Source organism: Diplotaxodon limnothrissa, linkage group LG5 (assembly GCF_057381915.1).
Source record: "Diplotaxodon limnothrissa isolate DT_005_m linkage group LG5, D_limnothrissa_male_GT1.1, whole genome shotgun sequence".
NCBI classification, from domain to species: domain Eukaryota; kingdom Metazoa; phylum Chordata; class Actinopteri; order Cichliformes; family Cichlidae; genus Diplotaxodon; species Diplotaxodon limnothrissa.
The window spans coordinates 13,042,212-13,061,146 of record NC_140600.1 but is presented as its reverse complement, the minus strand read 5'-3'; the positions used below and the strand labels follow the sequence as shown (position 1 = coordinate 13,061,146).

At 41.4% G+C, this 18,935-nt stretch overlaps 1 protein-coding gene across 1 annotated transcript in view; it reads right to left on the bottom strand.

Moving 5' to 3' along the window:
- Nucleotides 1-502: 502 nt before the first annotated feature.
- The window catches only part of suclg2 (succinate-CoA ligase GDP-forming subunit beta), a 118,880-nt gene continuing 100,447 nt past the window's right edge, over nucleotides 503-18,935 (bottom strand). The window contains exons 10-11 of the mRNA XM_085353071.1: nucleotides 10,385-10,505; nucleotides 503-1,342 (exon numbers count right to left, since the gene is read on the bottom strand). Of these exons, the coding sequence (XP_085209197.1) occupies nucleotides 1,230-1,342; nucleotides 10,385-10,505 (234 nt within the window). The 3' untranslated portion in view covers nucleotides 503-1,229. The remainder of the gene's footprint in view (nucleotides 1,343-10,384; nucleotides 10,506-18,935) is intronic.

Sequence of the window (18,935 nt, the reverse complement as noted above, 5' to 3'; positions counted from 1 at the left end):
GCCTCTGGATCGCTTAACCCCTTAATCCCTTCTGTGTCATATTTGATACATGAGTTTTTGAGATGTCTACATCTGTGTCATCCTCCTGAAAAGAAAAAGGGAGATCTATTACAAGAATGAAAAAAAAACTGCTTATATTAAAACTTTTCACTATAAATTACATCCAAGTCTCTTTTTCCCTTGTTGGAAAAAAAAAAAAATACTTGCCCATTGAAGAAGCAGCTTGATTTACTTGGAAAAACATTTGCAAAATATGTGCTCATGCAGTCAATAGTGTTAAGAAAACTGCAAACTGCTGAGGATCTGCTCTCCTCACTGACATCACATTTATTCTGGGAGTGTGCTTCCTTCAGAAATACCCGGGAAATTCAGCAGAATTTCTTTTTCCGCCTTACTTTCCACCTTCTGCCAGTTTTTCCTCCATCAGGATACTCCGATATGGGCCGGACAAATTCAACACACTAAAGTGTAGTTTTTAAAACATTTTTTGTTTAATGTCACAAATTGCATTTTCTCATTGTATTTCAGACATCCTGTCAACATCCATTCATGATTATAAAAAAGTACAATTCTTTGTTTTTAATTATTCATTTTCTCGACACCTGTGATGCCTCATTAGCTTTCACTGGACAGGCACAGGATTAGAGCAGATAATGGACGTCTCATAGTAGCACTTTATAAATAAGACATGATGCACAAATTCAGAGTGAGTACGCCATCTACTTCATTTGAAACGCAGACCAGGCTTGGTAACCAACGTGGACGAAGTAAGAAAGTGTTTACAGCTTCCATTCATCTCGGTTTCAGCAAGTACCACTGAATGATATCACAGCTTATGAATGGTGTGCGATAACATGGCAACAACTCAGTGGATGGGATGTGAAGATGGAAAATGTCTTTCCCACTTCATATTTTGCTGAAAAATAAAGACAAGAAAGCTAATGGAATGGACAAAGTGTTGGGTGTCCTTTCAATATGTTAGCCTGAATATGTCAGTGGTTCTTCCTAACTAATGCACATTTTAATGATTAAAGAAACTGCAGCTGATCTGATCTGCAGAGAGGAAACCAGTGTAATGGCAGAATCCTGTAAGTGCTCGTGATCTGGATCTCAGTTGGCATTTAAAGTGAGAAATGCACGCAAAGGCTCAAGGTTTTGGAGGTCTGCATGTGGAAGAAAAGGCTGATGGTGCTGTGCTGAGGCTGGAATGAGACGTCCTGCAGGATTCTCTATTTCTTGATGGCTGCCACCGCTTTCTTGGCGGCATCATCCAGGTCATCTGCTGCCAAGATGGGCAGGCCGCTCTCGGTCAGAATCCTTTTAGCCTCGTGGACGTTGGTCCCTGAAAAGGGGCAAAAAAAAGGGAAGAAAAACAGTGTTACAACAGGCGACAACCAACATTACAAAAATGGCTAAACAAGGGTGAACCTGATCTGCCATCTGCACGGATGTTAAAAACCACACTGTGTGAAAGACGAAGAGTTCCTCTGGAGGAATCAATCCACACAGACAGATGGAGTCATGGGTCAATGGTGGCACATGCAACTGCTGATCCGAACGTCGTAGAGTGTGAACAACGGGCAAAAGGGCAATTTGTGTGCGCGCGTGTGTGTGTGTCAGCTCCCCCGGCTGTAGTGAGGTCAGGGGTAGCAGGTGCTGGGTGATACGGTGATGCCTGTGCCCCCAGTAGGCCCACAACCAACCAGAGAGAGAGAAAGAGGAAGACACTCGGAGATACTCTGTGCAACCCCGAGGCTCTACGCACTGAGCTGGCTGCCTCCCAGCACTGCACACCGCTCGGCCAAATGCAAGCCTGACAAGCCTGTCACAACACAGGGCAGGGGGCGCCTCAGCGGACGGAGGGACGCAGGAAGGGGAGTGGATGAGAGCAAGAGAGAGGGAGTGAACGAGGTGGTGGTGCTGGTGGGGCAGCAGAGCAAAAGGTCAAATGAAGCAAAATTGGCCCCTTGCAGCTAAAAACAACAAAAGCCAGCTGTTTATGTGGCATTTACTGATTCGACACATGAAGAACAAAAACTGAATCTGTCTGATGTGCCATCAAAGACTCAGCACGCTGCTGAAACATTTAATTATCTTTTTTTCCCCCCGAACTACTTGCATTTGTTTGTTTTTCTTAATCAGATTTCAGATCTCATTTATTACATTTTGAGTGGACGCACCTCTCTGTGTCCATGCTGAACACTTCAACTGACGATCACTCCTGTCTGATCTTTTCTTACTTCAAATTCAAACAAACAACATTTGAAAAAGTCTCTAAAAAAGGTTCTGGAAAAACACTTTATTGTGACTTTACACGTTACGTTTGCTGTATATGGACAAAGGGTGTGTTGAGATTCTCTGTATATTAGTGTCTCCCTGTATTCGCTCGGGTGTTAAACGAGTCGATGTGCGAGTGTTTGTGCATGCTCAGACGCTCACAGGTTGACCTTCGCTCTCGTGGCTGCCGTGTAATTAAGACTGCATGATATGTGAATTCTCCGGAGGCCGGGCCACCCTGATCAATAGACCTTTCATGAGGAATTCTATTACCACTGCCACTTAACGCCTAATATTTCATCTCTTTTGTCCAGCCGTATAATAAGTCATTCCAAACACATTTCTGCAGGCTCGCACTCCAAACAATCAATTCGGCAATGCAATTAATTAGAATAAGAGCAGGGAGAGCTCTTGCTCTGCTGCATAAACAGGGGATCGGATGTCTCAAGTCGTTTTCACATCAAACAGCGGATATTCTCCGTGCGACTGTGTGCGTCTCGATTCGGACACGCAGCGAGAAGAGCGGTGCAGTACTGTATGCTTTACATTCAACAGGCTAATCCGCAAACTTCACTGAGATTGATGGATCTATGCTTGTGTACTGACAGGTTTATCTGTCACAAGATTAAAACAAAGCTGCAGCACAACAAAGTTCAAACGGCACAAGATAAAACTGACGAAAGTGGAAGCAGCCATATGGGCCCCCAGCAAATACATAATGCAGCAGGTATTCTGAAAGACAAATATGCCTATGGAAAGTGTATACAGGAACAAAAAGTAAACATGCATTTTTTTCTCCCCAAGCTGATACATATTCATGACCAGCAGGAGTATTCAGTGTATTATTTAGATTGTGCAGCATCTGTGTGTTACTCAGGACATGTGTGGTGGAAGAATCACACGTCGTGTTGGAGTCGTGCATTTGTGGGAGTCTTTTTCTGCACAAGTATGGGTGAGAGCTGACTGCAGTTCCACTGTGAGCAGTAGGGAGCACTGATAGCTCACGCCAGCAGCATCAGCAAGGGCTGAGCTCAGCTGGATACAGAATTACTAAGGCATGTGTGGAGTATATGTGTGTGAGTGTAGGGTATAACTGGAGAATGGGGATATGTGTGTGTTCACCTGCAGCCACTAGGTGCTGCCAGAGACCTACTCACAGTCTGGAGAGGGCATCAACGCACACAGTCAGCATGCACAAATAACCAAAGCAAGATGATTGTTTTAAATCTATATGATTAAATATAAGAAATGAACATTAGAGAAGGCAAAAATATAGATTTCTGCAGAAATTCATCACAACACGTATTCTCCAGACCTCGATCATTAGTCCAACTGACCTGTTAATTACTGAGAAATGTCACAGAACACTAACTTGCTAGTCTGAACTTTTTTCTTTATTAACAATCAACTCCTGAAAATTCAATCAAACTTTAATTCACTTTTCAAAAGTGCTCAATCCAATCAAAAACCGACAAAACCCCCCGAATTTAATTAGGTTCAATTCAACTTTATTTATATAGCACCAAATCATAACCACAGTGGCCTCCAGGCGCTTTATAATGTAATTTAAAGACCTTAGAGTAATACAGAGAAAACCCCAACAGCTAGACAACCCCTTAGAGGAAGAAGGTTGTGACAGTGGGAAGGAAAAACTCCCTTTTAACAGGAAGAAACTTCCAGCAGAACCAGGCTCAGGGAGGGGCAGCCATCTGCCATGACTAGGTTGGGCTAAGGGGAGAAAGACCACACCAATGAGTTCGGAGGAGAGCCTGGGATTAATAATAACTAATGACTAAATACAGAGTAGCTTATGAACACTACTTATGAAAGGAGACGAGTGATCATGGGAATCTCCCAGCAGCCTAGGCCTATTGCAGAGTAACTTAAGGAGGATTCAGGGTCACCTGATCCAGTCCTCCCTATATGTTTGATCAAAAGGGAAAGTTTTAAGCCTAAACTTAACACTAGAGGCTGTCTGTCTCCATAACCCAAACTGGGAGCTGATTCCACAGAAGAGAGGCCTGAAAACTGAAGACTCTGCCTCCCATTCTGCTTGTAAATATCCTAGAAACTGCAAATAAACCCGCAGTCTGAGACTAAAGTGCTCTAATGGGGCAAAGTGGTACTGTGAGGTCTTTAATATAAGATGGGACCTGATTATTCTAGACCTTGTACATGAAGAGAAGGATTTTAAATTAGATTCAGCATTTAACAAAGAAAACAACATAAGAGCATTCAGCAGGTGGCAAGCATCACAACACAATATTTTCACATTTATGTGGCAATTAACTAGCGTACCTGTGACTACTGTGAAAAATGACGCCTTAACGTGTGACTTACAGGCCACTAGGCTTCAGTGGGATAATAAGGGTTGGGGCTGTGCCAAAGACTTGTGCTGGAGGAGCTTTCTTGATGCTGCAAATCCTACATTTGTGAGCAGCTTTGTCCTAACAAGCTGTGCTTAGCGTTGCTGTCATCTGAGAGAAGGACACGTTGCCGTAGAGTCACACATACAAAGGAAGTCTGAAGTTGTAAAGGTTCCTTATGTGTCAAGGACACGATAAAGACTGTTTCCTTAGCAGGAGAAGATAAGGGAAACAAAAAGATGTAGAGCTTGATAAATGAACTCTTTTGCCTGCTGTTGGTAAAATCTTTGCCACAACAAAAAATGGAAACCCCTTCACCTTCTCTCACAGTCAAGCCAACCGGTTAATTAATCATGTGGTGACTGAGTGATTGTCAGTGTAAGGCTGTGTGTGTCTGGATATTTCTTTTCCCTTTTAAATATTACAATTGTCATTAATACGTGGCAATTAGACGGGCAGCTTCTGCAAGACTGTCCACTGACAGTTTTTTTCAGGTTTCCTGAGTTGGTGGCTTGTCTGCACTGCTGGTGAGTTATGGTTTGCTTCACACTAGAAAGTGATTAGTTCCCCACGTAATAATCTCCTGGCTGTCAATGAGAGCTTTTGATGTGTCACACTAACATAATTCCCACCATCTGTCAGCTGTCTGAAGATACTGGGGTACGCTGTGAAAGAAGTTCTTAGAGGACTTATTTATTTAAATTAGACACAAGCTCAGTACAAATAAAGCAAATAATTATGTATGTAAACTGTATGTATGTCATTGCAGTTGTCAGGAAATCTCATGGCAAACCAAAAGTTAACATTTTAGTCTGTTTTTGTTTCGTGCCACTGTCCTAACATACATTATAATCTGTATCATTAACTTTTTGTGTTGGGAATCTGCATAAATGTCACAATGCTACAGTCCAGTAACTCACTTAGTAAAAGCAGTTTAAAACAAAGAAGGGCGCTCTGCCTCAAGACCAGCCAGATGAACCACAGGCAGCTGATGTATACACCCTCCCCCCAAAAGAAAACTATTTAACTGACTGCATGTTGTCATACTCACTCAACTCTTAACCCAGCCCCAACCAGACAGTCTACATCAGGGGTCGGCAACCCTGGGCACGCGTGCCACGGTTGGGACGCGAAGGGTTAACTGATAGCACGACCATAGCTGGACTGGCCATTGGGCATACCGGGCATTTGCTCGGGACCCGATGATTTTTTATTTTTTGTAACGGTATAAACAATGAAAGGTGTTGGATTGGCCAGATGTGGCCGGTGTGTAAAAATAACTCAGTTGTTTGGTGGTGGCTATGGCGTAGCTTCCACAGATTCAGTAACATTAGCAAGTGGTGGAGGCCAACAGGTGGATGAGAGAAAGGGGAGGCAGGAGGAGGAGAGACCCGAGGCGGCCGCCGGTCCGAGTGTCAGGTGAACTGAACTTCAGGTATGAAGTTATGACCTGCAGTCTGTCTGGGTCAGATATAAACCAAGTTTAGGTGGAGTTTATTTTCGTTGTGCTGACTTTTTACAGTCAGTTACAATAACTCGTACTGCGTGAGCTAGCATGACGGAGTTTATATACAGCTGGGTGGGTGCTATGATGTTACTGAACTAAAGTGAACTTTATTTTATTCATAAGGTTAGTTATTAGAGTTGCCAACGGCTCCTTAAAAAATGGAATGGTCCCTCATTCAGAGAAAATATTACATGTTTCGTATTGAGCTGAGACGGGACGCAGTTTGTCCCGTACTTCAGCTAGAATGGGGAAAAAAAGACACAAAGCTGGAGTTATTCTGTGTCTTTGCTGCACAGCTGCCTCTTCTTCTCTCATTCTCTCCCCCTCCCTCTCCTGTTTCTACTTCAATCATGAAACTGATCAATGATCAGCTGATCGGCTTTCCTCTCTTGTTTGTTTATCTTCCACTTTGCGCCAGAAAGAAGAAACCAGCGGATGTCGCGCTAAACAACAGCAGCACGTTTAAGCTTGATCAGCTGTTGTTAGAATTTATTTAATATTAATTTCTAGTATCAGCTGATGTTTGCTGGAGCCACAGCTGTAAAGCTGCTGGTCATGATATCGGTTTGTATATCTGGTGAGAGGGAAACATGAAGATGAAACCAGGAGATGTCCTTACTGGATCATCAGAGCTGAACAGGTGATGGAGAAACAGGTTTACCTTTTAGGTGACATGAATGAGTTGAAGGGAAGTTATGAACTGTTTCTGAGAGACAAATAACACCAGGATCCTTTTTTATGTAGCTGACAGCTGGTAACTGTGCAGGGGCGGATCTACCAAAGTTTTGCCAGGGGCCCAGGTAGGGCATTAAGAGGGAAAGGGGGGCACAAGGAAATACTTTACTTTCTTATTCTCATTTAAAATGTCTGGCTGTTATTAAATAATTATCTGAAGCTTACAACCACAGTTTTTATCTGATGTAAAATTTACAGAAATCATGCATATACCAACAAGACTGTACATCACTGTCACAACAGCGTTTGTTTTCATTCAAAGGCTTTATGGCTTTAATACCTGGTGGGCCGGTCTGTAGTCAAAATGCCCGGGCTGATTTTTTGTCCCAGTCCAGCCGTGGACACGACACGCAGTGAATTAATCTGAGAAGATGCATCAAAAAATAAATGGCCGCACCAGTGGTGCTCTCAGGTGTTTGGACCAATGTTTTCTTTTCTGATCAAACCAGAAATCTTTAATGAGCAGCTGGATTTGTCTCACATTAACTGGCTGAGTTGATGCCAGTTAATGCGACATCGACGTAGCTGGAATCCACAGCTGTGCGTGTTCATGGAGCTTGCATTTTCACCTGCTGGACATCACTACCTGAGAAGTTTAACTGTCTTCAGAACATTGCAGAGGCCTTATTGACAGTATTTGGCTGTACATATCTGTGTGCGCAGATTTCCTCTCACATTAGTCCTCAGGTAGCCGTCTGAATGCTGGACACTCGAAGACCTGTGTCTCTGAGTGGGAGACCAGAGATCACATTAACATGTGTGTCTCTGCATTAACAGACATGCCACATTGGCTTAGTTTATTTTTCTTATCATTGTTGTGAGGAGACCATAAATAGCATTTGTATTTTCTGTTGTACAGTTCATGTGCTGTTATGGATAAAAAGTGTCTTTTTCTTTTTTTTTGTTTCAAAATATCTGATAACTATTCACTGATAGCTGCCAAAATCTGTAAACAAATATAATTCTATAAAGTGGGTCTATATATTGTGTAACTGTTCATATAGAGCGTTATTAAATTTATTGCTAATGCAATCATATGGCACACTGACTTCTGAGGAAATTTTAAATGGCACTCGCCATTAGAAAGGTTGCCGACCCCTGGTCTACATGATTAAAACAAACATAACACATTACATTTTTTATTCAGTTTTTTGTATTATCTGTTATTTAAGAGCAGCTTACTGCACCACCAGATTTCATGTTTTCATCAGTGCTAACTCTAACAGAGAGTATCTTAGTATCTTAACACTGTTCCCTATTTGCATACTTGTATAATGTGCATGACATTCATTCTCATGATTTAATCAATTCTTGTCAGATTCTTTGTGAGAGGCAAATAGCGAGATTTACACTATGTGAGGGTAAGTTAATAGCTATTTTTAAAAAGCACTACAAAAATGAAAAAATGTGTAATATATGTGAAATCAAAGACAGAACCCCCCCCCCCCCCCCCAAATCAACCAGTGTGTGAATGTATATTACTCTATATTTATGTATGTGGATATGCATATAGCTGCAGCAATTAGTTAAGCTATAATGATGCTGTCAGGACTGATGTTGAAATCTCATCCATTGAAACAGGGCCTTCAAATCTTGCTCAAGCAGAACATTCTCCACTCTTTGACAGAGAGTTGGGGGACACCTCAGAACAGAGTTAAATGAATGTAGTCACCTTTTTCTTGGATGCCAAAGGTTTTTTAAGAGGCAGACAAACCTGCAGAGAAACACAGGATGACCATGCGCACACTGTAGCCAAAGAGGGCAGTACAGCACCTCCTTAGGTATCGCTTCCTTTCTATACCTTCAATAACGACAGTGTGTCTGCGTGTTCTCTGCTCAGTTTTCACCAGATGAGTCTAAGTGCTAGCGATGATAATTACAGACTGTTTTAGATCAACTCAATCAGCCCACATCAAACACTTCATGCATACTCTATCAACTAACACAACTCTATCAAGAACTAGACCACATGGCCTCTCTTCCCCACATATGGGAGCACATAATTCTCTGCCAGTGCAATCAACCCTGGCTCTTTAGGGCCTTTCCAATTAAAAGTGTGCCTGTTAATCCATTCTGATCCTGTTGAAGAACGTTGGGCCGTTTTCAATGCCAGGCAGACAGCCTAGCAAGCTGAGCTGATTGATTCAGAGCCAATCCTCTCCACAAGACTGCAGCCCAGGATGTAATGACCCACAACTAAGGCTTGGATTAGGCCTCGGTCAGGGTGACGTGTTTGGACCATCCGGCATCCACCAGAAGTGACTTTCTGGACTGTCTGAGAGTCATATTGAATTATGGCTACTATCAGAAATGTGTGGTGGATAATTAAGGATCCGTGCAGATTGCCAGTCTAGTTTGTTCTGTAGTTGTGTATTCTAAAGAGACAAATGTGCATCTTGAACTTGGGGTGTTTGAACTCCAGTCAACAATATTATTTTTGGTTCAGACGCAAAGTTTTTACAGCCATGGGGTAGATGTACATACCTGCATGACATTTTTATTCGACTTTAGGGGAAAGTAGTGGAAATGACAGTTAAGAGTAAAATTCTCACACTACATCGTGCTCTGAACAACCATGCCCTCACTACTGCACAGCACCTCGACACACAGTTGGCTTCTAGAAACAGCTTACACGCCCTGACCTACAAATAGCAGATGTGTGCAGACATACAGCATGAAATGCTAAGCGCTAACACACACACACTCTCCCCTGCTCTGTGCTCTGGACACACCACTCGGCAGGATCTTGACAATTAAGCTAACCACCAACTGGCCCTATGCCTCTGAGTCACCACTGCCATTCCCCACACACACACACTCGGGCAAACACACACAGCTGAGCAGGTTTTATTAGCATATAGAGGTGAAAGGTGAGCCAATCAGTGCCGTCTCTACAGTTATTCTGGCTGCTGCTAATGACAGGTGCACTGCTGTTCTTTCTGGGACACTGGGCCACAATGAAGATGGATATGCTCCTGAGAGTACAGCAGCAATAATACAATGGCTGCAAAGTTTAAAACTAGGTGGGGAATGAGTTTCTTTGTACCTTTGAAATTGAAAATATTCATAAAACGATACTGCAAGCTATATTCTCAGTCCATATAAACTCAAACCAGCTGTACCCTGAGCAAAGGAGACTTTAGGTACAGTTCAAGAAAAATAAAACTTACTGACACATATATGTAAAAGCAAGACAAAAGGAACTTGTGTTTACATGATGATGATGTTACTCATGCGCCAGGTCAAGGTGAACAACTGTGACGAGCGACACAGCTGTGAACCTAGTTGCATGTTATAGCGTATTAACCCCCAATCATTAAATGCTCATTAATGTGAAATTCTTTCGCTGGAGGCTAGATGTGCCTAAGAGAAATGATGCAGTCTGTTTGGTTTAACTGGAAGTGCCAACTGCCGATGACTTACTAACAGCGTCAGAGAGGCAAAACAAAAACTTTTGTGCATGTGTTCCAGTGTTGGTGAGTGTCAAGTGCTGTTTTACCTTCCAGCCTGACCACCAGCGGCACTTTGAGCTCCAGCTCTCGGCAAGCTTTGGTGATGCCGTTGGCAATGATGGCACAATTAACAATGCCCCCAAAAATGTTGACCAGGATGGCTTCAACCTGTGAAAGAAGACAATAGACAAAAAAAGAATTAACCCAACAATAAACAGCAAGTGAAATGAAATAAGATAAAGGCAAGTTTCAGCTGTACCATCTTTGTGCAATAGCAAGAAACATCATTTAAACAAACAGCAGAGCATGTCTTGTTGGGAATCCTAGCGGCTTCATTCAGACATGTACTAAATAAGACATTCAATTATATCATTAAATGATAATGTCTTACTTATAAAGACAAAATAGAAATAATCTGGTCCTTAGCTGGTCTTAAAATGAGGTAACTGCAACCTCAGATAACAAAACATGACAAATTAATGCGTGTCAGTATTTCTTTATCAAAAACTGAGCTAAAATGCAAAAGCAGTACATGAAAAACCAAGAATTCCCTTATTGCTTCTATAGGAATAAAGAGAGTAAGTAGCTGCCAGGTCCTGCTAATTAAATGCACTTGATTAACTGATAATTAGTGAGTGTGAGTGCCTCTGAACAAGCAGAAGCTTTGGCAGTTTGCTGGTCCAGAGCAGCAAAGGTGTGTACAATGCTGAGGACAAAGAGATGTCAGCTGTGATCTTACAGACCACTGTTGCTGTTAGGGCTGGGCCATATTATACCGTTCACGGTAATACCGGTATAATGTTAGGCAACGATAGGAAAATGAAATATAGAATATAGATAGAATATGAGTAAAACGCGCATGCGCAGTGCCTTTGTTTTCATACGCACATGGCCAATTGTTGAGTGAAACAGATGAACCAGAATTGGTTTGTAAAAATGGTGCAACTTCAGTGATGTGGAACTGGTTTGGTGTTTGTCCGTCAGATACACGACAAAGCACATTTTTTTGCAGAACATGCAAGCGGCCGTCGTTATTGTATTTGTCGGACTAAGATGCTCTTAAATCTGGGAGTAATCTGGGTCCTAAACTCCGTCTTTTTCAGGTCAAACACTGCAGCATCACTGAGAGTTAAAAAATCTCTAAATTCTTTCATCTTTAATAAAACGATCAGCGTTGCTGCTTTACCAAGTGTATCTATGAAGTTTAACTTCCAGGCATCCATGAAAACAAAATGTATTACATTTAATGGAGTTAGAAGTTAGCAGGAAGCTAGCAGAAGTTAGCTCGCTAGTTTCGCTAGTTACCTAAGCATGATATTGCATGTTCTGACTGAGAGATTTCTGAAAAAATTCAAACGTACAGCTCTGCTATCACTTCCAACATGAATGAAGACAGGAAACTAAACAGCAGTGACGTTTGTAGGGTTACTGAAGTTGGGCTAGCTGGTATATAATGATGTGCTACGTGATCGCTAGCGACACAGCTACGTTAGCATAACATAAACAGTGAAGTTGGAGGAGGAACACTACCACTTTTCCACTTATAAAAATTAATGTTAAGGTTCCTGATAGTTAGAGACAAATGCAATCGCATGGCAGGATGCTGTAAACGGACCAAACTTCAGTCAGGAGAACAACTAAGATAATCCATCCACAATACGAGGTTAGTTATTAATATACTGCAACAACATGGGAATAGAGCAGCTGCCAGAGAAATCAACATTTATGAATCAAAGGTACAGAAGTGGAGGAAGCAAGAAGAATGAGTTTAATAAAGTTTGATTTATCTGACTGCTTTGTTTCGCTTAATGTGCCTTATAATCCTGTGCACCTTATGGTCCGAAAAATACTTACTGCACACTGCAGTTTAATGTTGCAAAGCACCTCTTTTTAACTTCAGTGGATATTATACATGGTTATGCTCAGGATATGTCAGCCCATTTCTACTGGAAATGCCTTTTGGTTAAACTTTCAGCAAGGAATTTGCATTTGCACTGTTACATTTTTACAAAGCTTTAATGTACATAAAAACCAGCTTCTTGTTTAAGTGAAAATAAATGGAAGGTTGTCTTTTTGCGCTAGTAATGTTGTGGAGTTGTATTTTGTCTCGCATCAATTATATCGTCAGTTATATCATTATCGCAAATTTTCAAATATATATCGTGATAAATATTTTTGGCCATATCGCCCTGCTCTAGTTGCTGTCCATCAATGGGTTATCAAGGGTTATACAGCCATTTGCGAAAAATTTTTAGTCCATCATTCCACACTGAGAAAGATTATTCACAAGTGGAAAACGATCAAGACAGCAGCCAATCTTTCCAGGAGTGGATGTCCCAGCAAATTCACTGCAAGATCAGGCTGTGCAGCGATCAGAGAAAGTGCAACAAAACCTAAGTCCGACATCTCAGACTCTACGAGCTGTTAAATGTTAAAGTTCACGACAGTACAATTAGAAAAAGCCTCTTCTCACAAAGCACAAATTTTGGAACAATGAACCTCATTGAAACAATGTGTATGCACAAGTTTATGCACGAACTATGCATACAGACATTTCAATGACAAAGGTCTGGCTGTCTTTGAAACTAAACAAGTTTTTTTCAAAGCTGAATAAAAATACTGTTAGTGCTGAAATTACTACTTTTACTAATACTAAGCCTGTTGGTTTAACATGACTGTGTTTCACTAACAGATGCACGGTGTAAAGAACACATAAGCTGGTGTGCACATTTCATGAATCTGAAAATAATTTTGCATATGGACTTTTTTGTGCAAGGTAAGAATGTCCATGCAAACACTATTGAAAGAGACTCTAATGTCCTTTGGATTGTTTGGTGAAACCCAAACATAGCGTATAAGCACAAACACCTCATACCAACTCATAACTGTAAATGAGAGTAGGAACACAGATTCTGCACAAAGACGTAAACACAAAGCTCGGACCCGCCGACGCATCAGAATCAGTGAGATGTCGCCTTTCTCACCCGACGGCACAGACACGGTCGGGGCTGAAAGCTGACAGCTCGCTGATTCAGATGTTTCGGTGGGTCCGCGCTTTGTGTTTACGCCCTTTTTGCGCTGATTCTAAAGATGTTAGTTTGATCTCTCCAAACATTATTGACCAAACCAGCAGCAAAAGAAGATCCAAACTACGCTTCACAAAAACATCGTCATGAATTCACTCTGACTTTTGCTGTTTTGCTTCCACCACACTTCATGCACAGCTCTCTCTCTCTCTCTCGCTTTCTCTGTATACTTCAAGAACAGTTTCCCATCTAAAAATCTGTTTTCTGCATTATTTGCTTGCTTGTTACGCACAAGTCTACCGTTCTTACAGCGCTGTCGGCCGACGTTTTTTTCCCTTTTACTTATGACCGAAAAGAAAGACTAATTTCTGCCGTTCAATACTGAACAAATGTAAACTTTTAAAAATTATGCAAAATGCAAAACGCTTAGCTGTGTCTCTAATAAAACCGCTGTAACTTCAGAGGTAATGTTCATATGTTGATTAATGGTTTTCTTTCGTTTTTGATGTACTGCAGAATATTTTTATAAAATCCCAGGCCAGGAAAATCACCTTCATATTTTTGTGTTTTATCTTCAGCTACTTTGACACAAAGGCATCTGCTGTGATGCTTACACCTTTGATAAAGTCTTGCGAGTGTCAGCTTCCTTTTTATAGATACAAAAATATGTAAATGTACTGATCTGAATTATAATATTTCTCACTGTCTGAGGCAAAATTTCCCAATTTCAAATCGAATCGAATTGAATAGAATCGTGGATCGAATCGATTCGGAACCTTGTGAATTGGAATCGAATCGATTCTAGAAATCAGTGACGATACCCAGCCCTAGTCATAACAACGGTGATGGTTTGGGTTTGATTCACAGCCACAGGGCCTGGGAACCTTGCAGCCTTCGAGTCGACCATGAACTCCTCTGTATACCAAAGTACTCGAGAGTCAAACATGAGACAGTCTGTCTGACAACCATCATTGATCCCAACCACAGCAACAAATCTACAACTGAATAACTAAAACAGGAAAGAATTAAGGAGGTGCGCTGACTCAAAGTTCAGACCTCAATCTGACTGAAAAACTGCAGTGGGACCTTAAGAGAGCTGTGCATAAGCAAACACTCTGAACTGAAGTAATGTTGCAAAGAAGAGGGGATGAAATTCCTCAACAATGATGTGACAAACTGGTAAAGTCTTGCTTTTTGATTAAAAAAAATGTCCTACGTGGAGTTAGAGCAGGGCGATATGGCCAAAAATATTTATCACGATATATATTTGAAAATTTGTGATAACGATATAACTGACGATATAATTGATGCGAGACAAAATACAACTCCACAACATTACTAGCGCAAAAAGACAACCTTCCATTTATTTTCACTTAAACAAGAAGCTGGTTTTTATGTACATTAAAGCTTTATAAAAATGTAACAGTGCAAATGCAAATTCCTTGCTGAAAGTTTAACCAAAAGGCATTTCCAGTAGAAATGGGCTGACATATCCTGAGCATAACCATGTATAATATCCACTGAAGTTAAAAAGAGGTGCTTTGCAACATTAAACTGCAGTGTGCAGTACGTATTTTTCGGACCATAAGGTGCACAGGATTATAAGGCACATTAAGCGAAACAAAGCAGTCAGATAAATCAAACTTTATTAAACTCATTCTTCTTGCTTCCTCCACTTCTGTACCATTGATTCATTAATGTTGAATTCTCTGGCAGCTGCTCTATTCCCATGTTGTTGCAGTATATTAATGACTAACCTCGTATTGTGGATGGATTATCTCAGTTGTTCTTAGGGTTTCCAACCGTCCCTTAAAAAACGGAATCGTCCCGTATTTAGAAACAAAAGTACACGTCCCGTATTGAGCTAATAAGGGACGCACTTTGTCCCGTAATACAGTGAGAATCAAAAGTAGTCTATAACTTTTAATGGAATTAACACTTTGTTTGAAAACATAATTCCCAGCCCCTCTCCTGCTTTGTGACCAATGAGCTGACAGCACACTTATGACAATTCGAGTATGACAAGTCAGATTACCGCTCATCTCATTGGTTGAGGAAAGGTCGCTTACGGAGAAAATACCGGAAGACAACCGATGACCACAACAAGAAGCATGGCCAACAGGGAAACAAACGCCGACACTGCGGTGCAAGTCTCGGACGGCACACTGTGCGTCCATAAAATGAAGGTTATAACAGAAAATCTGTCGCTCGCTCTCTCTGTCTTTCACTCACACAGACACACCACCACATCAACTTTGCTAAATTGCTAATGAAAAACATGATCAGGCAGCTGTGATTGAGCAACAGTGTAAATCCAACTATTTTCACGGTTGTTGTGGTCGTGATAATTTTGTGATGCCACATGGAAAAGGCTCGGATGAGCTTTCCAAAGTTCTACAAGTTGTGCCTCCATCGCTTGTGTCCAGATCACACGCTGCACAGCCGTGCTGCAACGTCTTTTTCACCGACGTTTACGTGTTTGCGCGTGAGCAGCTGCAGTGACACCCTCACGAGCGATTGATGATCGGGAGCTGGTCGTGAGGTGTTAATCGCTTCTCGTTACCCAACGTATACTACACGATGCACGATGAAGGCCAAAATCGGGCTGATCACCAAATCGGTCGCACGACTCAAAAATCGGCTCAAAATGGGCCAAAAATCGCACAGTGTGAGCCCAGCATTAGAGCAGCAATGTTTGTTCGCTCAGAGAAAGAAAAAAAAAGGCTGCAAAAGTACAGGGAGGAATGGGAAAAGGAAAACACCTGGCTGGAAAAGTGCACTATAAAGCGCACTGCACTGTGTGCTGGCGCACTTTTTCCATAGGCATGCTTCTAGTGGTGGGCACATGAAGAACATGAGGGGCATGAAAGCTCGGGGAACCCTTTACCAATTTTTTGTCCGCCAGGCCACGGCAGAAGCAGATATGGTATGTAAACACTGGTTTGTTTTTTTTAAACCCTCTGGTTAAGGTTAATATGGGCATGTGCAGTGAATATCAGGGCTATGTGGCCAGAAGTGTAATAATATAATTTATTTTGTGTAATAAACAACTGCAAGGATAGATGATTACAACAAATAGATCACTAATACATAAAAGTAATACATAGATGAATAATGATGATGAGTTAAGATACGTAATCATGGGAACAAGTGGGTTTACAAACAGGAGCAGCTGATTAGCATTAGAAAAGCTGAAATAATACCTCAACTGAAGCCAACTGTACTAAATGCACTAAATGTGCACTGTTACAAGAATATTTTTCGTTCTATTGCTTTCTATTAATTTATATAATTTTAAGTTAAGTAGGACAGAGTTCTTTTAAAGAAAGATTTACTTATATTCTCAAAAGTTAAGCATGACAGGCTTCTGTTTAAGAAAGAGACCTGTTTTACTGTGTTAATGTTGTCATTGTGAGCTAAAAATAAATGGCTAAATGATCATTTGTTTCCCATATGGTCATATCACAAAGAATATGCATCTGCTTAAATCAAGTTCAAGTCAAATGGTTAAAAAATAATTTCACACACAAAAAAAGAGCTACCACACTGGGAAGGGTGAAGACAACTGGGTTGCCCGGCCCTGGCCACGAGGTGTCCCTTATTTATTTTTCAGGGAGTTGGCAACCCTAGTTGTTCTCCTGACTGAAGTTTGGTCCGTTTACAGCATCCTGCCATGCGATTGCATTTGTCTCTAACTATCAGGAACCTTAACATTAATTTTTATAAGTGGAAAAGTGGTAGTGTTCCTCCTCCAGCTTCACTGTTTATGTTATGCTAACATCGCTGTGTCGCTAGCGATCACGTAGCACATCATTATATACCAGCTAGCCCAACTTCAGTAACCCTACAAACGTCACTGCTGTTTAGTTTCCTGTCTTCATTTATGTTGGAAGTGATAGCAGAGCTGTACGTTTGATTTTTTTCAGAAATCTCTCAGTCAGAACATGCAATATCATGCTTAGGTAACTAGCGAAACTAGCGAGCTAACTTCCGCTAGCTTCCTGCTAACTTCTAACTCCGTTAAATGTAATAACTTTTGTTTTCATGGATGCCTGGAAGTTAAACTTTATAGTTACACCTGGTAAAGCAGCAATGCTGATCGTTTTATTAAAGATGAAAGAATTTAGACAGTTTTTAACTCTAAGTGATGCTGCAGTGTTGTTTGACCTGAAAAAGACGGAGTTTAGGACCCAGATTACTCCCAGATTTAAGAGCATCTTAGTCCGACAAATACGACAATAACAACGGCCGCTTGCATGTTCTGCAAAAAAATGTGCTTTGTTGTGTATCTGACGGACAAACACCAAACCAGTTCCACATCACTGAAGTTGCACCATTTTTACAAACCAATTCTGGTTCATCTGTTTCACTCAACAATCGGCCATGTGCGTATGAAAACAAAGGCACTGCGCACGCGCGTTTTACTCCCATTCTATCGCGATATTTCATTTTCCTATCGTTGCCTAACATTATACCGGTATTACCGTGAACGGTATAATATGGCCCAGCCCTACGTGGAGTACACAGTATTGTACGCAACATGGCCAATCCTCTCAGTGTCTCAGGGGTAATTTATCACGATTATTTTTCTTGCTGGTAAGTTTTCATTGGGGTGAAGACTTTACTGTAAAGTTGTAGGGCAAAGTGAAAAAGGCAAACTCACACAGAGACATACAGAGTGCATCTTTGCACTCTGCTGGCAGTGAAAGGTGGAAGAAGTGTGAAGTTCACACTTTGTCAGGTGTGCATAAAAACACATTTTGTTCCACAAAGGAGCAGCTTTGTCTGTTCTGTCAGCACGGGCAGACTAAGACTGCGAGACAGTGTCAAAAGTGTGTCTCATGACAAAAGGCTGTTCTGTTTGGCTGTTTAGGGCACGATACAGCAGTGTGTGTTTCTGAACTAGGATAATCTTGTTTGAGCCTCTGTGCAAAGTGTTATGTAAATGATATATGGATATATATGTTGTACCTTTATAGAAAAGTGTCCAGTTTGTGCATTACAACACATCAGTGACCTGTTCAGATGCTGTCAGGTTATTGGAAAGTGACTTAACATCCCATCATCTTTACCAGAGCACAGCTGCCCTAAAATATCGATGAAGACACGCTCAACTTTCTTACAAAACAAGCACAAAAGTGATATCACCAAATAGAGAAGTATTGCAGCTTGTATGTGTGTGTGTTTGCATGTGTGTGTGATTACACACTGACAATCTAGCACTTGGTAATTACCCTAGCTAGCTCAGTGGAAAAGTAGACTGAGAGCACACAGGATTAATCCTCCATGTTTGTTTATAATCACTGCTAATCTGTTAGCAGCGATTTGGATGAGCAGCTTGTGGGTGTGTGTTTGTGTGCTTGTGTGTGCGTGCCTGTTGTGCATGTGTATGTTGTCAGTGTGTGGTAATGATGTTTACAGGGAGAGAAGATCAAGGACTTGGATAGCTATCAGAGTGTCGCCATGGCATTGTCCTCTATATGCTATCCAAATGAGCATCTCCGTACGAACGGCGGAGAATGGCACAAGACCAGGAGAGCGCTCCCGAACAAACACAAACATAGGCAGGACT